The sequence below is a fragment of the Mesoplodon mirus genome (assembly GCF_964341445.2).
Source record: "Mesoplodon mirus genome assembly, chromosome: 14".
NCBI lineage: Eukaryota > Metazoa > Chordata > Mammalia > Artiodactyla > Ziphiidae > Mesoplodon > Mesoplodon mirus.
Window position 1 is genome coordinate 77,799,506 of NC_138990.1, and position 24,183 is coordinate 77,823,688.

The 24,183-nt window shown below is 36.8% G+C and overlaps 1 protein-coding gene across 4 annotated transcripts in view; it reads right to left on the minus strand.

Moving 5' to 3' along the window:
• The window catches only part of WDPCP (WD repeat containing planar cell polarity effector), a 332,130-nt gene that overhangs the window by 148,194 nt on the left and 159,753 nt on the right, over positions 1-24,183 (minus strand). For all 4 annotated transcript variants that reach the window (XM_082643314.1, XM_082643316.1, XM_082643313.1 and 1 more), the window contains exons 10-12: positions 15,605-16,214; positions 4,596-4,784; positions 1,387-1,510 (exon numbers count right to left, since the gene is read on the minus strand). In XM_082643314.1, coding sequence (XP_082499440.1) covers positions 1,387-1,510; positions 4,596-4,784; positions 15,605-16,214 — 923 coding nt within the window. The remainder of the gene's footprint in view (positions 1-1,386; positions 1,511-4,595; positions 4,785-15,604; positions 16,215-24,183) is intronic.

A 24,183-nucleotide genomic window follows, 5' to 3' on the forward strand; every position in this document is an offset into this window, starting at 1 on the left:
CCAGATGTAACCACACAGAAAAGTTAGAGTCTGTGTGGTTACATCAGTACTACATCAGTCCCAGTATTTTTGTCACGTCTATGTATATGATTATACATAGAACACTGCCTCATTTAGGGTGAAGAATCTCTTAGAATATACTAAAATCGTTCAGATAAAAAGGCAGTATTCAATTATAGGTCATAACTCATGCTATATATTAACACCTCTCAGCTTCTATAAAGACTGTTTTCCAAAGGTTTCACTGTTGGGTAGAGATCAAAGTGCCACTTTATAAATAGTTTACTCATTTGTCAATTGATAATACCTCCTTAGCAGGGTTGTTCTGAGAAAAAAAGGGGAGACTATACATGACATTGTTTGAGTTAAAAAGAACTACAACAGCTAGGTTTTACTGTAAGTAAAATTAAAACTCTAAATTCAACTCAGTGTACATGAAACTGAAAATTCTGTTACTTTCTATTATAAAATATATATAAAATTACACAAAATGTATACTTTCAGCTAAAAGAATAATAATTTTTATTGGACCCTGATATATACCCCACTTAGCTTAAGAAATGGAACATTACTAATACCTTGGTGGCTCCATGGGCTTGTTCCTCTCATATTTCTCTTAACCCACTCCACAATACCCTAAATTTTGTTATACTCACTTCTTTGCTTTTACTTCTAGCATTGACATATTCAGATGTATCCCTAAAGTAACTAACTAGCTAGTTATCTATCATCTATCCATCCATCCATCCATCTCTATCCATCCATTCATCTTCCATCCATTTTTTGAACTTTATATATAGAGAAATGCTCTATGTACTTGTCCTTCAACTTCTGCAGTATCTGTCTCAGAGTAATTTCTTGACATTATCTAATTTTTCATATAATCCATATATTAAAAGAATTAAAGGAAATTAAAGCAGAGAAAATGAGGCACAGTGAAGCTAGCAACTTGTCACCTTGTATAGGAAGACAATGAGCAAATCTCTCTACAGTAATTCTGAAAGTAAAGCAGACCCGTGACTGTCTTAGAACTTTATAGCACATTCATTTTAGCTGCAATTAAAATAAACATTTCTCTATTGTTAAGAGTACAATTAATATTTTTAAATTCACTTTACATAGCTGGTATTTTTTGCTTTCGTATTAAAGGGGCAATTATATTAAAGTGTAGTAATGATGTAAAAGCCCTCAACAATATTCCAATATAGTCCTTAATAGGAAAACAAGAACAAATTAAATAAAGAATATCAAGAGCCAGTTTGTTTTTCTCTTAGGGACAGACTATTAGAAAAGAGATAGCCATATTATGGAACATTCTAATTAAAGAAGATGGCTCCTTGAATAGGTAATTAGTCTGACACTAATTAATCCAAAGATATCATTCACCTGAGTAAGTGGTGGAAGAATCTCCTTGCATATTTGCTGATTTGGTCTCTGTATTCCAATATAGTTGTATCCAGGAGTGGTCTTGTTGGAGCATAGAAGGTTCCAAGGCTTGCCTCAAGCTGTGCTGTGCAATTCAAACATAGCAGCACTAAAACAAGTGAAACTCCTTCAATTACAACAGAATACTCATGTTTGCAGTCAGTCAGGTTTTGCAAACTTGGATGAAATGTGAGCTTGTTGCAGGAAAGATGAAATTAAAATATGACAGCTGATACAAAAACAAACCTGTGTATAAACTTTCACTTGAAGCAAAGCTGACAATGACTCTGAGCAACAAAAAGCTGTCAAAACTGAAGAAATCCATAATGAATCAACCTCTCACCACAAATGGGTAATTAAAACAGTGACTCATCAGAGTAACACAGTTTGAACTAGTATTTCCAGTAAAATCAACTCACAGTGTGCTCAACATTTACTCTCTTTAGCTGAAAGGAACAAACTAGCCTTTCTGCATTAGGCTTTGAAATCAGTATAAGAAATGTTTAAAAAAATAATACAAATAAAAATATCCTGATTGGAGTAATAATATCTCTCTATTACAACTTTAGAGAAAGACTGAAATTCCCTATACCTTCCTTAAATCCGGTCCTAAACAACAAGATTGTTGGTTTTGTCCAAGTGTGAAAGTTAACACCCCTGGGAGGTATGTTAATCTGCTTTGGTCAACTGACACCCTCCTAGGAAGGAAGGATTGGAGAGCAGGTTTTGATAAGCCAAAGGGCTAGTGACTGGGAGAAAAAAGCACATTTTGCCTAATTTACACTTTTACCAAGACAAGCCAACGAGGTTGCGTTTCCTCCAAGAAATACCTGGAAAATATATAATTACCATAATGGTGAGAGTTGTATGCGAATGCAGTTCACAGTGAGACTCCACTGACTTTTATGCTACTAGCACTAGGTTGAATGAACAATTCCTTATTTAGCAAAACTCTTTAGTTTTAAGCATATTTGGGTTTGAAAGTATTGCATACCTCATCAGAGTAATTGCTATGGACTTGGCTAAGCTGTTATTTCTTTTTTTAATCTCAAATCTAGACAGTAAAGTAAGATGAACTTTAGTGGTATTTTCTTTCAAAGCAGCAGTCAATTTAGATTAAAATTGAATACAGCAATGCCATTGTGAAAGCAAGCCAGATTCTCTTGCCATTGCTTGTTTTCTTGACAGCATGTTCCGTACATCTGAAATGTTTGAGCCTACATGGAATACTCGTAGCTCCCAGCACAGTTATAGATTCATTAGATAGCCCAGCTTGATGTTTAAGGCAGAAATGAAGAGATCTCAAAGACAACCACAGCACAACTACAAATAAAAGAGCTCACTGGGTTCCACTAATAAGAGGAAAACAAATTACCATGTCAAATTTGTTAGATTCAGATAGAATAAATCTCAGTAGAGAAGAATTGTAGATGTTTTAGAAATGTGTTTTGCAGTTACTTGGGGGAAAATGCATATACCTACTTAAAATGTACATATTCTGATAACCCAGCATCATGCAAGCATTTTATTTTAATAGCCTAGTATATCATACAAGCTTTTTATTTCCCTATCCACCCAATATGGTTCCTTGATAATATCCTTTATTAAGGCGGGAATCTGATAATACCCATTTGTGAATTCCCTAATAATCTTTCTTACTACACAGGGATCTTACAACACAAATTCACTAAGGTGCTAGCAATTTCTCAGTCTCCTAAGAGTCAATATTTTATTTTCTTCATATTTCTTCAACTGTAAATTTAGAGTATTTTGCATGGATTATGTGTACCATAACAGGCTGTCTTTAGGGACCCTGCTACTTTTTTTTTTCCTCTGCTATCTACCCAACCTGAAGAGTGTACCAATACTAATAAATAATTACTTGAGATAACTCTGCAGGTAGAAATATTACAGTAATCCTAGAACCCTAAAATTTTGAAGTTATAATCTTCTTTTTATTTTTAACTAATATTTATTGAGTACCTACTGTGGGTCAAGCACTGTGTTATGCATTTTCTCATTGCAGAAGTACTGGAATCTCCATAGGTGTGTTGGACTACCTCCAAAAAGCACATTCAATTAACATTAAATAAATATTTATTGTGGGCCTCCTATGAGTTGGGGCCAAGTCTCATGATGCAGACTTCTTGAAAGAACATGTTCTTGCTGATTATTCTTCTCTAAAATTAGTAAAATGAAGGTTATGTACAGAATACTATCTAAACAATTTGTTTACTTTGGAAACGTAATAAAATGGAATAAGAAAATCTATAAACATGGAAAGAAAATAGTGGGAAAGAAAAGCTCTCCAGTAAAGGCCTTTTGACGTATTTCCTGTTTTCCTTACCTTGTAAATCACATACAGAAAGTTTCTCATTGGCCATTATTTCCCACTGTTAATATCAATGCTTATTACAAACATTTGAAATAAAGATATGAATGCAAGAATGTTTAGATGCATTTTACATTAAGTAAATTAATTACTCATAATAAAAATAACATACACTGGATAACTGGCAAATATAAAAATTGATTTCATTATTGTATGTGGCACATATATTTTTTTCTTTTTTCTTTTTTTTTTTTTGTTAACAGTGCCTTGTCTCTCTTTGACAATAAACATCTGAGATCCTATGGGCAAAATAACTTATTAGGAGAAGGTTGGGAAATCCAAGCACTCAGAAGGGAGAGGGGTATCAGAACTCTAAGTTAGAATGAAAACAAGAAGGAACAGCCTGGGCTGCATACTGTCTGGACAAAGAACTTGGGATGTGGAAGAAAAATACTGATGTCTAAAGTAAAGGAGAAATAAGGACTTTGTTTAGGGCCCTTTGTCTTCCAAACCCTACAGAGTACATGAAATTTCTCATCAAAGTTTGAAATCTGAGCATATTCTACACATGAACTTAGTCTGAAATATACAGTGACTGCATTGTGAGTTCCAACATAGGTATATACAGAAAAGTTATTATGTTGACCAGTACTATACAGTAAGTACCGTATGGAAGTAATTATTTGATATCTCATTTTGTCAGTTTAATAGGGCATTAACATTTTTGTCTTCTAATCTTCAGTAACATGACTTCAAAATATCCTCAAAAAATAACTGACAATAAAATGTACTTCATGTATATACAAAACCCATTTATGAAATATATTTTAAGTCTGACCTTCTCTCTCTGGAGTGAGCTTTTGTCTAAGAAGATGGTTTACGATGGCAGTCATGCTGATAAAGCACTCGTAGCCCAGAGTGTCCCAGTTCATACTACTCAGGATGTTTATTGCCTCACAGATCTCATCACAGTGAATGTACTGGAAGATGATGTCTACCAGGCCCAGCTGTCCTTGTGTGAAGATACCTGTCACAGAAAAATATAAAATCAAGTGAATCTTTTAAAAATAAGAAATAGGACTTCCCTGGTGGTCCAGTGGCTATGACTCCATGCTCCCAATGCAGGGGGGCCAGGTTCAATCCCTGGTCAGGGAACTAGATCCCATATGCCGCAACTAAAGATCCCGCATGCCACAACTAGGGACCCCGTGTGCCACAACTAAAGACCCCACATGCCGCAACTAAAGATCCCAGATGCCACAACTAAAGATCCTGCATGCCGCAATGAAGATCCCACAAGCGGCAGCTAAGACCCAGTGCAGCCAAATAGATAAATAAATAAATAAATAAAAATAAAAAGTAGAATAACAAAAACAGATTTAACTTTTCTACAAAGGAAAAAAACAGTGATCATTTCTTGCCTAAAGTGCTAGAAATGTGGGATTTGGGGGGGCCAAGAGTAATATGGCACTGTGGTTAAATCTTTAAATACCACCTACCAACTCCATCTAGCTTATGCTTACCATTCAGCACATATTAACTAATTTATAATCAAACTGTTCAGACTAAAAATGAAAAAACCTGAGAACTTTTAGGTAAATCACAATAGCTAATTTAATTTTTCCCATCTGTCATTTAGGCCTCTGTTGTATATATTTAGAGATAATTTTGATGTAACACAATTCTTATTGACCAACTTAATTAGTTCTAAGTTGCATCTGGTCTTCAGCCCCATGTACTTGGGGGTCAAAAAGTACAAATATCCATGACAAATATAATGTGACTATATAAACATTTTTAATACTGTTTTTATTAATGGGTGCTCTAAATTGATAGCTTCTTCACAGATACCACATACCAATTTATTTTAAATTGGCATTGAGATTATTCTCTTCTATTATTAGTAATTATTAGTAAGAAATTATCAGGATTAATCTTGTTATTGATCCACTTTCACAACTAAGATCTACTATAAAATATCTTAGAACAATATAAACACATTTGCTTACCCTTTTAAAATGAAAGAAAATCCACTTCTAAGCTTAGAGAAGCAAGAGCACAAAACAAAGGGGGGTGGACTCTGTTCTAGCTTTATCTTATCATCTTTTAAATATGGATGATCTCATTTGAAACTAACAACTTCTGTGTAATTAAGTGACAATAAGTATTAGTGCTTTTAAGGAGTTTGGTTTTTTTTTTTAATCTTTAAAAAGTAGCTATCTGTAAAATCTTTTTCCTTCCACAAATGTTTACTGATTTGAGTGAAACTACAAATAATCATAAAGCTAAATGAGAAAACATATGTGAAATTATTTGGAATCTGTGAAGTATATAAAATAAAAACAGGGAAACAAAGATAAAAAATTGCAAACTTTGCTTCTGAAATTATGCAAGCTAGAGACAAGAGTAGGGTTTTAAAAAATGCTGAGAGATAAAAATGAATTAGCCTAGAATTCTATAATTGTATCACAAAGCATTGAAAATTCATGAAGAAAAAACATTCTTAATAACAGAGCTCTAAAACAATAAAGCAAAAACTATCAAACTAAAAGGAGAGAAAGTCAAATCTACAATTATCATTGGAGATTTCAGCATTTCTCTCTGATTAGTTGAAAAAAACGTATAAACAAAATCTGTAAATATAGAAAACACTTGAAAAACATCAGTAAATTTGACCTAATTGACACTTATACAACGCTTCACCCAACAACGGCAGAATACACATTCTTTTTAAGTGCACATATAACACCAACCAAGATGGAGCATATTCTGGGAGATAAAACAAGCCTCAATAAATTTAAATGCTTTGAAAGTATACAGAACAGGTTCCCAGACCACAGTAGAACTAAATTAGATATCAAAACAGAAAGATATCTGGATGATTTTTAGTGTCTAAGGATTTATACACCAAGATTTTCAAGGGAGAAAATATTCCCCTTATATCCTCAGTGTGCTGGTAAATCTAAGTGATGTAAATACTCCCACCATGGCTGATTTCAAGCACTAATGTGATGTCATGGAACAAGTGATGCACCACTGCACAATGTTATGTAATATTTCTACCATACAGATAAAATAAGTGTAACCTCAAGGGTATAGATAATAGCAAAATGTAGTAAAATAACTAGGAAGTGGGAAAAAAAGAAATATATCTGGAAAATCTTTAAGTATTTAGAAATTAATCAACCCTGTTCTAAATAACCTATGGGTCAAAGAAGAAAACACGAATTAGAAAATATTTTGAAATGAATAAAAATAAAAATATAACATCAAAATTTGTGAGATGTAGCTGTGGCTATAGTATTACTTAGAGGGAAATTACCAGCATTAAATATTCAATTACAAAAGAAAAAGGGTCTGAAATCAACAATCCAAGCTTCTACATTAAGAACCTAGAGAAAGAAGAGCAAATTAGACCTAAAATAAAATAGGAGATAATAAAAATATGAAAATAAGTAATAGAGAAAGTCAATGAACACAAAAGCTAGTTCTTTGAAACAATCTGTAAAATTGACCAACTTCTGCCAAATTGAGAAAAAAAGAGAAGGTACATTTATCAATATGAAGAATAATCATTATAGCACTACAAACATTAAAAAATAAGTGAATAATATGCTAACTTTATAGAAATAAATGTAGCTTAAATGAAATAGATTCCTTGAAAGATACAAATTATCAAAGCTCATTCAAGAAGAAATGAACAGACAACCTGAATGATCCTATATTATTTAAATTTGAATTTGCAGTTTAAAAACCTTTACACACACACACACACACACACACACACACACAACCAGATGCCTTCACTGGTGAATTCTCTCAAACAATAAGAGAAGAAATAATATCACCTCTACACAACTCAAAATATAAGAGGAGGGAATATTTCCTAATTCATTTAATGATATCAGCATTACACTGATACCAAAAATGACAAAACATTACAGGAAAAGAAAAAGAAAATTGCAAACCAGTTATCTCCCATAAACAGATACAAAAATCCTTAAAAAATATTAGCAAATCCAGCAACATACTGAAAAGATAATACATCATGAACAATAGAGATTTATCCCACAAATGCAAGGTTGCTGAAACATCTGAAAACTCATCAACATAATTCACTATATGACCAGAAAAAAACATATAATCATTTCAATACATGCAGAAAAGCACTTGAAAAAATTGAACATCCTCTCACGCTAATATATATCAGCAGACTAGGAATGGAAGGGGACTTCCTCAACCTCGATAACATCATACATACAGTGAAAGATTAAATGCTATCCACCTAAGATTGGAAACAAAGCAAGGATATCTTCCCTTGCCACTTCTATTTAATATTGTACTGTCCTAGCTAGTAAAATAGGGAAGAAAACAAAATAAAAGGCATACACGTTGGATAAGAATATATAAAACTTGTTTTTAACTGAAGTTGTCATAGTCATCTACGTAGAAAATCCTAAGTAATCTACAATAAAAAGTTACTACAACTAAGAAATGAGTTTATCAGGGTTGCAGGATACATGGTCAATGTTTTAAAATTTTATTTTTATATAACCCCAATGAACAATTAAAAGTTATAATTAAAAATACTAATTACGATAGCATCCAAAAACATGAACAAACTATGTACAAGATCTTTACACTTTAAAATATAAAACACTGCTGAGAGAAATTAAAGAAGACCTGAATAAATAGAGATGTTGTGCTCATAAATTGGGAGACTCAATATTGTTAAATTGTCATTCCATCCCATATTGATCTATAGATTCAATGTAATCTCAATCAAAATCTCACCAGGTGTTTTTGTAGAAATTGACAAGTCAGTTTTAAAACTTACACAGAAATTCAAAACATCTAGAGTAGCCAAAACAATTTTGAAAAGAAGAACAGAGACTTCCCTGGTGGTCCAGTGGTTGAGACTTCGCCTTCCAGTGCAGGGGGTGTGGGTTCAATCCCTGGTCAGGGAGCTAAGATCCCACATGCCTCAGGGCCAAAAAACCAAAACATAAAACAGAAGCAATATTGTAACAAATGCAATAAAGACTTTAAAAATGGTCCACATAAAAAAAAAAAAAAAAAAAAAAAAGAAAAGAACAAAGTTGGAGGACTAATAGTCCTGGCTTCAAGACTTACTGTAAAGCCACAGTAACTAAGACAGTGTAGTACTCACTAAAGTATATACATATAGATCAGTGGACGAGAACAGAGTCTTTTCATAGATACACACACACATATGACCAAGGGAATTCAGTGGAGGAAGGATAGTCTTTACAACAGTTGCTGCTGGAACAACTGAATATTCATATTAAAAAATTAATTTCAACTCATACCTCACACCATACACAAAAAATTACTTGTATCAGACAATAAACCTAATTGTAAGAGCTAAAACCATAAAATTTCTAGAAGAAAAAAGGGTTCGAGGGCTTCCCTGGTGGCACAGTGGTTGAGAGTCCGCCTGCCGATGCGGGGGACACGGGTTTGTGCCCAGGTCCGGGAAGATCCCACATGCCATGGAGCAGCTGGGCCCGTGAGCCATGGCAGCTGAGCCTGCGCGTCCGGAGCCTGTGCTCTGCAACGGGAGAGGCCCCACAGCGAGAGGCCCGCATACTGCAAAAAAAAAAAAGGTTTGCCAAAACCTTGTTTGATAGCACATAAAAAGCATAAGCCATAAAATTAAAAAATCCAAGAATTGGCTTTCATCAAAACTAAAACTTCTGCTACCTAAAAAACTGTTAAGAAAATGAAAAGATAAATTACAGGATGGAAGAAAATATTCAAAATACTAGCATCCTACAAAGGACTTTTGTTCAGAATATATAAAAACTCTTAAGGGCTTCCCTGGTGGCGCAGTGGTTGGGAGTCCGCCTGCCGATGCAGGGGACGCGGGTTCGTGCCCCGGTCCGGGAGGATCCCACGTGCCGCAGAGTGGCTGGGCCCGTGAGCCGTGGCCACTGGGCCTGCGCGTCCAGAGCCTGTGCTCCGCAACGGGAGAGGCCACAACGGTGAGAGGCCCGCGTACTGCCAAAAAAAAAAAAAAAAAAAAACTCTTACAACTCAATAATAAACAATCCAATTAAACTTGGGCAAAAGATTTGAAGATATACTTCATCAGAGAAGATACATGGCAAATAAGCACATAAAAGATGACCAGCTCCAAAGGCTCATCAGGGAAATGCCAACTAACACCACTATACACCTACTACAATGGCTAAAATTAAAAATTAATTAATGCCAAGTTTTGGTGAGGATGTGGAGTAAGTGGAACTCCAAAATAGTTTCTTCTTAAGTTAATCGTAAACTTAGCATATGGCCCAGCCATTCTACTCCTAGGTTTTTCCCAAGAGAAATTAAAATAGATGTCATACATCTATTTTACATACATTTGTACATAGTTTGCACATAGTACTATTTACATTTGTACATAGTTTGTGGACACAAAGACTAGTACAAGAAAGTACATAGCATTTTCAATGATATTGGCTTAAATTTGGAAACAACCCAAATGTCCATCCACATGTGAAAAGATACACAAATTGTGATTTATCTATATAACAGAATACTACTCAGTAATGTAAGTGAAAATTTACAGATATACCTACAGATATACATACATACATGTAAGTGAAAATTTAGATATACATACAAAATTTACAGATATACACACAGTATGTATACATACATCCCAGTAGAATACTACTCAGTAATGTAAGTGAAAATTTACAGATATACATGGAAGAGTCTCACAGACTTTTCCATACTTACTGAGTGAAAGTAGCAAGACACAAAAGAGGACCTATTTTTTTTAGTATATTTCTATGAAATTCTAGAAAAAGCAGATCTAATCTGTAATAACAGACAGCAGATCAATGCACTTTAGCTTTGAGGAAGGCAGGGATTGACCGCAAAGGGGTTGAGAGAATTTTGAGGGTGAGGGAAATGTTTTACATCTTGATTGTGGTGGTAATCATGAGGATATACATATTTGCCAAAACTCATTGACCTATGCATTTTTTTTTTTTTTTTTTTTTTTTTTTTTTCTGTACGCGGGCCTCTCACTGCTGTGGCCTCTCCCGTTGCGGAGCACAGGCTCCGGACACACAGGCTCCGCGGCCATGGCTCGCGGGCCCAGCCGCTCCGCGGCATGTGGGATCTTCCGGGATCGGGGCACGAACCCGTGTCCCCTGCATCGGCAGGCGGACTCTCAACCACTGCGCCACCAGGGAAGCCCTGACCTATGCATTTTTAAAACAGGTACAATTAATTTTATGTAAATTATACCTCAATAAACTTGATTTAAAAATCCATCATCACTCTAGAAAGCAGAATGCTGTCTGGAACAGCAATCCATCTAAAATGATATAAGACCTAGTTTTAAGATGACTAGGCATCTAATAAAATATTTGACATATCCTTCCAGCAATAAATTACCACCAATTACCACTTGGGTAAAGTAAAATTTAAATAACTCATTAAAAATAACTCTTTTAAAGAACACATACTTCTTACAAAAGTTCTATGAGAAAAATCAGACTACTTGTTTTTTAGATAGAGTGACAAACACACACATGCACACACATTGCCTGTGATTTCCAAAATCCTATGAGAGGGAAGAAGTTAGCTTTAATTATTTGTTTAATATCATCATTTGACCTTTTAACCTTTTCCTAACTTCGTATGTGTTATGAAGCACTGTGGGAGCACTCTAGGTAGATGGAATACTCAACACCACTATGGAAAGAAGGAGTGTGAGAGCACATGCTGTGATTGGGGAGCTACTAGGGAAGCACAGCTCGGGAGATGAAGCCAGAGAGGCAGACAGGCTTATTAACCACTGAAGGATTTCAGGCTGTAGAATCCATGACCAAATCTGCACTCTGGTGGCAGTTCAGGGGATTAATTGAGCGGTGGGTTGGGAAGATTGGAAGACAGAGGATTACAGATAGAGGGCCACTGCTTGATCATGGTAAAATAGCGAAGATCTAGATTAAGGTAATGACAGCAAGGATGAATAGACTGAGATGTTTTTGACAGTACATATTCAGAAAGGCAGAATTGATGGGATTTGGTAGCTGATTGGATATGGCATCAGGGGTGAGGGAGGATTCTAGGAAAACTTCTGACTTGGGATTCTGTCTAAATAACTGTACCATCCCTCAAATTGGAGAATATAGGAGGAGAAGCAGGGAAGAAGATTATAACTTCATATCTGCACATAATAAATCTGTATACCTGTGTACATTCACGGGGAGGTATCCAGCAAGCCAGGGTAATATGTGGATGTGGAGTGAGGAGTTGTCTGGGCTGAAGTCAGAGATAGGATACCAAAATCAAAAATAAACTTTCAATCTGTATAAAATGGGAGGAGAGCTAAAAATGGAACCTTAGAGAGCCTCAATATTTTCCTGAGGAGGCAGAAGAAGAGCATAAAAAAGTGACGAAAAGTTGCATCTGGAGTCATAGAAGCAAGTATGATGAGAGTTCTATGATGGTGAAAGTGGTCAGCAACCATCAAATGCTGAAAAGTCATCAAGTAACATAAGAGAAATATGTGTATCAAGTAGGACGTCAATAGTGACCTTTCCAAGAGCAGTTCCAGGAGAACACTGAAGAAAAGAGCCAGAAGGCGGTGCTGTGAGGGGTGAATGGGAGGTGAAGAAGCAGAGTTCAGTGTTCATTACTATTTCAATGAGTTTGACCTATGAAAGGAAGGTGAACATCTGATTAATAACAGAGGGGAAATAATTTTAAAGAAGAGATGTATGTATGTTTCTTTGTTCCATGGTGTGGCTTGGGCCTGTACCTGATGATGTAGCAAAATTCATGGAGAGAGTGGGGAAGGTGACAGAGTAAAGGTATCAGAGGGAATGTTATGGGATTCAGAGTGGAACCAGTGGTGGAACTAGTCTTAGACAAGAGGAAGGCTCCTTTCCCACTGAATTGAAACTGAAAAGATTTATGTACATGTAGGTAAGTTGGGTGGGTGGTGAGGAACAGATAAAGTTAATGAAGTGCCAATTAAAAGGTGAGATTCTCTGTTGAGAGGGTAAGGAGCTAGCTGATCATGTGAGTTTAAAGACAGCAGTGAAGGCTGGAAAAGGTACTGATGAGAATGGAAAAGCTTTAATATCTCAGTAATATAATTAGGGACTCCTCTTAATCCCAGTATATGTATATGGAAACATGAATAATGATTGTCAGGTAAAGAAATTCTTTTTACACATTGCTTCCACATAGGAGGATGACACTTCCAGCTCCCTCCTGAGGAAGACATGTTTTTCGCATTCTTACAACAGTGGTGATGGCCTTTTAACCACAGTGCATTTGTGCAATAATTATAAGGATTTAGAATGGAAGCCCTAGCCTTGCAACAGAATTTTCTTTCAACATGACAGTAACTGACCTATTTTAAGAGTCAAATTCCAAAAATCTTAGCATCTTGGCAGTAGCCACTGACACGTTTACATATGACAGCATTCTATTTTAAACTATGATCTATCTCAGCTTCTTACATCGTAAGCTACACCTTTCATGTCAAAATTTCCAAAGGCTTGCATAACAAGCATATGAAAAATATCTCATAAATGCTCCCTAGTGGGGAAACTGCACAGGCAACTACCTGTTTATATATGCAGTAACTTGAATTATACATGAAAATTCCACATGGATGCCCAGAATCAGCACTGTGTTAATTCAAGAAGTATATTAAAATTTCTGGATGTATTTAGTAGCAGATCCTAAGAAAAATCTGTTCTTTAAACAGGGTTTTCTTTAAAAAAAAAAAAAAAAAGATCTGTTAGCTGGAATCTACTGTTTCAAGGAATCTACTCTTCCTAGGAAAAATAATCTGTAATAAACATTAATCTTACAATACATTTTCAAAAATCCTGGGAAACTCCATCTTTAGATCCTTTAAAGAGCCTGTAAAACTGTAAAATTTCCCTATTCTATAAAACTTCAGTCATATTGAAAATAAAATTTAAATGATAAATGTCAGTTGCAGAAGTTATCACCTTTTCATTTGAATGCTTGACTTCTATTGGATAGTTCTCTTCCAAGAGACCTACTTGGGAAAAAGAGGTGACAGCCAACTCATTGCCTAATTGATTTAGGAACAGTGCCCAGGGAGATAGTCCAATTAAGTTTACAAGCTGGCAATTAGCAGGAAGCCCTCTAAATCCCTACACTGAGAGCCTGTTTACTTTAGTAAGAAGGCAAATGTGCTAGAGATAGGAAGAGAAAGCTGTGCTTTTTGCAAAGCTGTTGTGAGTAGGCCCACAAGGCAGGGCTGAAGAAAGGCTAGGTATACGTCAGAAGACAGCCTTCTGTTTGACAGGTAACTTGGGTTATTGAGAGAGAGAGAAAGAGTGGGCGGGGGGAGGGAGTTTTAACAGATATGCAAAACATCTAACATCCACTTTAATAAGTGTTGAGTATAGAGACATACCACTGTTAAATGTGTAGTTGGGCAAAGTAGAACTAGATTATCTCATAATAAATGAGATTCCAAACATATTTTTCTTGGACAATACTGACATTATGAATGGATTTAGTTGCATTTTTAATATGTGGAAAGAACACAGCCCTCACATTATATCCCTGATATCTTTCAAGTTAGTCAAGTCATTTTCATTAGATTTATTTTATGTATTCAATTTCAGAGGCAAGTAGATCCATAAAAAAACAAAGTAAACTGACAGCTATTTAACAAACACTACAATGTCTTTAAAAAGTTAACTTTGTAGCACAGAGCCAAATCTTGTAAGGGGTTTTAAAATGTATTTACTTTCCTATGTTTTCAAGTTGCAGTGATGTGCATTAATTGAAATCTGTTTTTTTAAACCTAAGTGAGGTTCTTTCAAGAATGTTAAATTATACAAAACTGCCTAAAGGGACTTCCCTGGTGGTGCAGTGGTAAGAATCCACCTGCCAACGCAGGGGACATGGGTTTGACCCCTGGTCCAGGAAGATCCACATGCCTTGGAGCAACTAAGCTTGTGCGCCACAACTACTGAGCCTGCGCTCTAGAGCCTGAGAACCACAACTACTGAGCCCGTGCTCCACAATAAGAGAAGCCACTGCAGTGAGAAGCCTGCGCACTGCAACAAAGAGCAGCCCCCCCGCTCTCCACAACTAGAGAAAGCCCACGTACAGCCAAAAAAATAAATATCCAACTCTAAAAAAAACAACAACAACAACAACAAACTGCCTAAAGGATATCATGTATTTCAGGACATAGCCAGTAATGCAAAACTACAAAAGGCAAAAAAATCACAATAATAAAATTCTGCTTTAAAGCTTCCTGGTTGAAATGGGATACATTAATACACATTTTTCCAAACATTGATAAATACTTTTGAATATTTTTATCTAAAATCTTTAGCAAATGCTAACTAAGTATTTCCTTTCTCTTCTTTAAAACACCTGCTTTACACATTTCCAATCTGGGAAGAAATGGACACTTATAATCTAAAATAATTTTAATAGAAAAGTATTACAGAATTTTGTAATGGACATACTTTTAATATATTCTCATGTGTACTATTTCTTAAGGGATTTTTTTAATAGACAGTTTATTTTGGAAAGCATCAAATGTGGCTAGTTCAGTCTTTTTATTCATCACAATGGAAAATTAATGCAATTTCAAAATTCTTCAATATATAATGTACCTTGACATTTAGAAAATCATCCACAAAGCTTTCTTAAGGAAACTATATGAAATGTTTGAAAGGCAAGCACATTTATGGAATGACAAACAAAATCTACATTCCAAGAATAGTTTTATTGTCTTAGTTATATTGTCACCATCATAAAAAATTTATTTACTCACCAACTTCCTTGACTTACCAAGTTTAAACAGAAGTACACCCAAAGGTCCTCTGTCAAACTTGAGGAAGAGGAGATCATAGATGTCCCCACTTTCAGGCTTCTTAGAAACAACCTGCGGAGCTATCCACTGCATTTGAACAAGACTGCTAGAAACATCAAAGAATTTTTTGAATTGTAGAGTCTCCCTAGGTGAGCGGTCTTCAGCCAAAAGCTGGATGTTAATAGGAGAAAGAGCCATATCAAAAATTTGCAGCTCCCCTTGGTTACTGCCAACTAGCAGAATGGCACCACTTGGGTGGCAGCTTATTAATGAAGGCAGAAGTTCAGCCTGAGCTAAGACAGTCACTCTACGGTGAGTTTCATAAAGAATTACTGAAGAATCTTCACAGCCCAGAATCAGTTTGTCTTCAGTAACATTCCTGCAACAGCTAATGGCCTTCGATCTTAGTGGTATTCTGGTGACTGATACACACTGGATTTTGTGCCGAACACATTCATAGATGCAACTGTCAGCCATGGGCTCTTTGTCTACACTGATGGAGCACTCCACTGTCAACACCTGATAAGGCTGTTTGGTGCCAAAGCGAACATCCAGTGGATCCCATTCCGTGCGTACAGAACTCAGAACCTGTAAGAAATGTATCAAGTATGTTCATATAGACCTTGGTTTTTCTTCAGCTGTCACGCATAGCCCTGCATATTAATCTAGAATCCTATTGAATACCATCAACTATCACCTTAAATATCAGCAACATATAAGCAGGTATGTGCATATCTCATATAGAACACATATAAATATATATAGCACATACTTAGCACAGCTGCAGAAACTAATCTATAAAATTTGAACTTAAACACTTTGTTTTAGGAAGTCTGTAAATAACATAAAGACAAATATTTCCCATGATATATAAAAACTAATGAAGTGGGCTTTTAGTAGAATAATATGGCTAGCAGAATATCTAAAGACAGTTTGATTTTTAAAAGGATGAATAAAGGACTTAAACAATTTAGTCAATCTCCTTCCAACCCACTACCCCTCCTAATTCTGAAATTATTGGTAAATTACTTACCAGAAATATATTTCTAATTAGTTGGGCAGGGTAGGCAAAGGAAAAAACTTTAGAACCCTGTTAACAGTCCTGTAGAAATATTTTACTGTCAGAAAAGATATGAAGGGTTGTTAAGCAGATAAATGACCAATAGAAAGAAATAAGAAGGTAATGCACTAGTTTTAAAATTAAAAAAAAAAAAAAAAGACCTGGTAGGTAATATGATTTGCAATACTGGTGAGGCAAAATTTAAAAAGCATTTCTGGTGCAGAAAGGAAAGGCTACAAAGAAACACCACAGTAGAAGAACAAAGAAATAAAACAACAGGCCATTCACTTTATTCATATGTAAATGTGGGAGGCCAAGAACCTGGAGAGTGGTATCAAAGATAGTTTCTAACACTTTGTCGAAAACTTCAAAATTAGATTTAGAAACATTAAAAAGCACATTTCTACATGAGGTAAAATTTCACAGAACTACACATGTGCGCACGCACACACACACACATACACAAGTGCATGTAAAATCAGATGAAATCCAACTAAGGCCCGTACCTGAGTTAATAGTATTATACCAAGGTCTTGTTCCAGGATTTGACAATGTACTGCAGTAATGTAAGATACTATCATTGGGGCAAACAAGGGGAAGAAGTACAGGAAGGGAATTTGCTTTTAGCCTATTTTGGCAATTATATGAGCAGTTTCTTGAGAGTCAAACTATTTCAAAAAAAATTATTTTTTTAAAGCATATACAGCTATGTTACATGGTACTGACTTGGGGAGGGAAAGGGGGTTGATGTGAATTTTTAAAAAAATTCATCCTACACATCATTACCAAACTAACCTTCCTAAACTAAATGTTTTTGCTATCATTCCCCTGTTCAAACCCTTTAATAGCTACCACTAACGAATAAATTAAATTTTTATTCCCCTGCCTGGTATGCAAAACAATATAGGATCCATATCCAACCCCTTCCCTCCCTCACACTCACTTTCCTTCTCGTTTTTCTTTTTTGTCTAATATATGCTTGAGTATGAGCTACATGCCAGGCACTGGTTCTGGCACTGCTGGGGATACAGCAGTAAGTCCTCACCCTCAGAGAACATACACGCTAATGGCTAAAGACAAAGTAACAATTCACAAACAAACATACATAGGATGTTAGTGATCCTATATATGTACTTCCTAAGTACTATGAAGAAAAATAAAGCAAAGTAACAGGAATGGGAAGGGGAGGTAACAGAAGTCAGGACAGGCCTCTCTGATAAAGTTGACCTAAAAGAAGTGAAGGGTAAGCCATGCAGCCACATGGGAGAAGAAGGCTCCAGGCAGAGGAAGCAAACATCCTAAGGTAGCACTCTTGGCCTGATGAAGGAACAATGGGAGACCAACATGGCTAGATAAAAGGGAGCAAGGAAAAAAACAGTGGGAATTGGGGGAGGGAGAAGATTGTGAAGTGGCTTGTAGGCCATTATAGGGACTTTGGCTTTTCCTCTAAACAAGATGAGAAGCCATAAGGAGGTACAAGATCTGACTCGCAAATTCTAGTGTTATCTCCAACAGTCTCCCTTCATTACTCTACTCTGAGGTCAAACTAAAGCCGCATTTTCCCAGCTCTGTAACTTGTTAAATTAAACAAGGAGGCTGTTCAACTGATGAGGCCCTAATTCCATGGCAACCTCTGTAAGCAAACCAAAACCTAAACCTGTAAATGTCTCAAAGTTACAAAATCAAAACACTAAGGATAACCATTACAACAGCCAATTAGGCTTTAAACTATAGCCAATCAAATAATTTCCTTTCTTTGCTTCTGCACTTTCACTGTCAGTCTTTTTCCTGCCTCATATCAGTAGGATGTTCCTAACCACTTCCAGTTTGGCACTGCCCCACAAGAGTTGATTTACTCAAACTCTGAAAACTTTTACTATGCCTCAGCTTATCTTTCAACAACTTCACTCATGTCCTTTACCTCAGGGGTCCCCAACCCCCAGGCCACAGGCTGGTACCAGTCCGCGGCCTGTGAGGGATCCGGGCCACACAGCAGGAGGTGAGCAGCAGGCCAGCGAGCGCAGCTTCACCTGTATTTACAGCCGCTCCCCATCGCTCGCATTACCGCCTGAGCTCCACCTCCTGTCAGATCAGCAGTGGCATTAGATTCTCATAGGAGCGTGAACCCTACTGTGAACTGCGCATGTGAGGGATCTAGGTTTTATGCTCCTTATGAGAATCTAATGCCTGATGATCTGAGGTGGAGCTGAGGCAGTGATGCTAGCGCTGGGGAGCGGCTGCAAATACAGATGATCATTAGCAGAGAGGTTTGACTGCACGGAGACCATAATAAATCAATTGCTTGCAGACTCATATCAAAACCCTATCCGTGAGTGGCAAGTGATAATTAAGCTGCATCTGGTGGCAGGCTTTATAGTGGCAAGTGAGTTGATATACTTCAATTGTACAGCTGCAGCTGGTGGTAGGCTTTAAATCAGAATCCGACATTTATTTTAGTCTGCGCATGGCCTGCCCATTATTTTATTTACCACTTCTGTCCGCGCCTCTTTCCTGTACTGAGCACTTGTCTCAGTCACAGTTTTGGTAAGCCCACAAGCTAACCTTAGCCAAAATGTGTAAAAAACAAATGTCGCTGGAGAGCTTCTTTGAAAAGGAGGAAAGACCAAATGATGAGACAGCAGAAGACTCTAAGACTGCCAACAAAAAGAAAGCTGCATTTAAAAGAAAATACCAAGAGTCCTACTTAAATTAATGGGTTCATTGCAACAGGTGATTCACTCTCTCCAAGCCTGCTTTGTATAATATGTGGCAACGAGCTATCCAACAAAGCCATGAAACCTTCAAAACTGCTTCGCCACATGGAGACCAAGCACCCTGCATTAAAAGATAAGCCTTTGGAGCTTTTCAAAAGAAAAAACGTGAACACAAAGAACAGAAGCAATTATTGAAGGCCACCACTTCATCAAATGTGTCTGCACTGAGAGCATCATTCTTAGTGGCTAACCACATTGCTAAAGCTAAGAAGCCCTTTACTATTGGTGAAAAGTTGATCCTGCCTGCTGCTAAGGACATCTGTAGTGAACTTTTAGGAGAGGCTGCAGCTCAAAAGGTAGCACGTGTTCCTCTTTCAGCTAGCGCCATAACTAGACGAACTGATGAAATAGCAGAGCATATTAAGGCGCAATTGTTAGAGAGGAGTAATGAGTCACCGTGGTACACAATCCAGGTTGACGAGTCTACCGATGTTGACAGCAAGGCAACAATGCTTGTTTTTGTGCAATATATATTTCAGGAGGATGTGCACGAGGATATGTTATGTGTACTTTTGTTGCCAACCAATACCACAGCGACAGAACTATTCAAGTCTTTGAATGATTACATATCAGGAAAACGGAATTGGTCATTTTGTGTCGGTATATGCACGGTTGGAGCAGCTGCCATGACTGGATGGCTTTCTGGTATCACTACTCGGGTCAAAGAGATCACTTCTGAATGTGAGTCTACGCACTGTGTCATCCATAGAGAAATGCTGGCTAGCCGGAAAATGTCATCTGAACTTAATAACGTTTTGCAGGATGTGATTAAAATTATCAACCACATTAAAGTACATGCCCTTAACCCACATCTGTTCATGCAGCTCTGTGAGGGGATGGTTGCAGAGCACACGTCTTCTCTCATACACAGAAGTGAGATGGCTTTCTAAAGGTAGATCACTGGCCAGAATTTCTGAGTTATGAGAGCTGCTCCAGAGATTTCTTTTAGAAAAACAGTCACCACTGGCAGCACATTTTAGTGACATAGAATGAGTCGCAAAACTTCCTTACTTGTGTGGCATATTCAACCTGCTCAACGAACTCAATCTGTCACTTCAGGGGAGAACAACAATTGTGTTCAAGTTGGCAGATAAAGTGGCTGAATTCAAAGCCAAACTGGATTTATGGGGGCGACGAGTGAACACTGGGATTTTTCACATGTTTCAAGCATTAGCAGAGATTTGGAAAGAGACGGAGCCCAGGGCCTTCTTTCTCCCAGCTGGTGCGTGATCACCTATCTCAGCTTTCAAAAGAGTTGAGCATTACTTCCCAACCACACAAGACCCCCGAACTGGGAAGGAATGGATCCTTCCCAGGAAGGATAAGCCTGAATAAGCCAGGTGAACTGACCTTGTCCGTGCTAGAAGAGGATCAACTACTTGAGATCGCAAATGATGGTGGCCTTAAAAGTATGTTTGAGACAACTTCAAATCTCCATACGTTCTGGATTAAAGTCAAGGTGGAATATCCTGAGATTGCCACAAAAGCACTGAAAAGCCTGCTTCCATTTCTAACATCCTGTCTTTGTGAAGCAGGGTTTTCTGCAGTGACAGCAACCAAAACGAGATTACGGAGTACATTGGACATGGCAACACACTTCGTGTGTCACTGTCTCCCATCCCCCCAGATGGGACCATCTAGTTGCAGGAAAACAAGCTCAGGGCTCCCACTGATTCTGCATTATGGTGAGTTGTATAATTATTTTATTATATACTACAGTGTCATAATAATACAAATTAAGTGCACAATAAATGTAATGCTCTTGAATCATCCCAAAACCATCCCCCCCCACACACACACCCCCAGTCTGGTCCATGGAAATACTGTCTTCCATGAAACCCGTCCCTGGTGCCAAAAAGGTTGGGGACTGATGATTTACTTCAAATCCACACTCTTCACCCACACAGACTCAGTATTTCCTACCAACAATACTCACTCTTGAAGAATTAGACCAAATGCTATTTCAATTTCTGAATTTCTTCCAGCTGGGCAGCATCCTTCCTTCCTTTGATCTCACTTCCATACCCCCTTCCCCACTCGAACTTGGCCAATGTGTGACATTCGTTTGGCCTTTTATTTACTTCTAATTTTTGATCATATGTCATCATTTTGACTATAAGCTTAAAAAAATAAACTGTCTCATCTATTTTACACTTTTTTGTGTATGCTGTGTAGGCAGCTAGCCAAAAACTATGCTGGTAAAAGCTTTTTTAAAAAATATATAAATTAAAAAAAAAACCTCACACTATAATGGTGGTTGAATTATCATACTTTCAGAAAGCTTAGAGATTTGTAAAGGAAGCCCTAGGGCAGAAAACTGGGAGGCCAGGTGACACTGAATAGGACCTGAACTCACACAGGGACAGCCTAAAAGGAGGGGCCAAGCAAGACAGCAGTCTTGGCATAGAACAGGTTAGTCCGAAGGTGCAGGGAGAAGGGTCCCAGGCTTCCTCAGTTCCAAAAGTCTGTAAGACTCTTCCCAATGGGCTCTGTAGTTTCACCAAGAGAAAGGGGTTAAAAGGGAAATAAGACCATGGACCCTTTATACACCTTCTCCTCCACTGCCAATCCTGATATCTCTAAAAAGCTAGCAAAGGTCAGATTCAATACCAAATTCTTATTAAAAAAAGAAAGGTAACACTATATATTTACTGAGGTATAGCTGATTAACAATATTATATTTGTGATTCAATATTTTTATAGATTAGACTCCATTTAAAGTTATTACAAAATAATGGCTGCATTTCCCTATCTCTTAATACCCTACTCCTATTCTGCCCTTCCCCCATCCCTCTCCTCACTGGTAACCACTAGTTTGTTTTCTGTATCTGTGAGTCTGCTTCTGTTTTGTAATATTAATCTGTTTTATTTATTAGATTCTACATATAAGTGTTAATATAGAGTATTGTCTTTCTCTGTCTGACTTATTCCACTAAGCACACTATTCTCTAGGTCTATCCGAGTCTATCCACATTGTTGCAAATGGTTTCATTCTTTTTTATGGCTGAATAATATTCCATTATATATATATAAACACAAATATATATATATACCACAACTTGTTTATCCATTCATCTGTTGATGGACACTTAGGTAGCTTCCATGTCTTACCGATTGTAAACAGTGCTCTTGTGAACCTTGGGGGTACACGTATCTTTTCAAATTAGTTTTCTCTGGATGTACCCAGTAGTAGGATTGCAAGATCATATGGTAACTCTAGTTTTTTAAGGAACCTCCATACTGTTCTCTATAGTGGCTGTATCAATTTATATTCCCACCAACAGTGCAGGAGAGTTCTCTTTCCTCCACACCCTCTCCAGCATTTATGGTTTGTAGATTTTTTGATGATGGCCATTCTGACTGGTGTAAGGTCATACCTCATTGTAGTTTTCATTTGCATTTCTCTAATAATTAGTGATGTTGAGTATCTTTTCATGTGTCTATTGGCCATCTGTATGTCTTCTTTGGAGAAATATCTGTTTAGGTTTTTTGCCCATTTTTTGATTGGGTTGTTTTCTTGATATTAAACTGTATGAATGGGCTGTTTGTATAATTTGGAAATTAATCCCTTGCCGGTAGCATTGTGTGCAAATATTTTCTCCCAGTACGCTGGTTGTCTTTTCATTTTTAAAATGGTTTCCTTTGTTGTGCAAAAGCTTTTAAGTTTAATTAGGTGCCACTTGTTTATTTTTGTTTTTACATTCATTGCTCTAGGAGGTGGATCCAAAAGGATATTGCTGCAATTTATGTCAAAGAGTGTTCTGCCTATGTTTTTCTCTAAGAGTTTTATAGTGTCCAGTCTTACATTTAGGACTTTAGTCCATTTTGAGGTGTGTGTGGTGTTAGAAAGTGCTCTAATTTCATTCTTTTCAATGTAGCTGTCTAGTTTTCCTAGCACCACTCACTGAAGAGACTTTCTTTTCTCTATTGTATATTCTTGCCTGCTTTGTCATAGATTAGGTGGCCATAGGTGGGTGGGCTTATCTCTGGACAGAACTATCCTGTTCCATTGATCTATATGTCTGTTTTTGTGCCAGCACCATACTGTTTTGATTACTGTAGCTTTGTAGTATAGTCTGAAGTCAGGGAGCCTGATTCCTCCAGCTCCGCTTTTCTTTCTCAAGATTGCTTTGGCTATTCGTATTTTTTTGTGTTTCCATACAAATTGTAAAAGTTTTTTGTTCTAATTCTGTGAAAAATGCTATTGGTAATTTGACAGGGATTGTGTTGAAACTGTAGATTACTTTGGGTACTACAGTCATTTTGACAATGTTGATTCTTCCAATCCAAGAACATGGTATATCTCTCCATCTGTTTGTGTCATCCTTGATTTCTTTCATCAGTATCTTAAAGTTTTCTGAGTACAGGTTTTTTGCCTCCTTAGATAGGTTTATTCCTAGGTATTTTATTTTTTTTGATGTGATGATAAATGGTATTGCTTCCTTAATTTCTCCTTCTGATCTTTTGTTGTTAGTATATAGGAATGCAAGAGATTTCTGTGTATTAATTTTGTATCCTGCAAGTTCACCAAAGTCATTGGTGAGCTCTACTAGTTTTCTAGTAGCATCTTTAGTATTTTTCTATGTATAGTATTATATCATCTGCAAACAGTGAGTTTTACTTCTTCTTTTCCAATTTGGATCCCTTTTCTTTTTCTTCTCTGATTGCTGTGGCTAGGACTTCCAAAACTATGTTGAATAAAAGTGGAGTGGGCCTCCTTGTC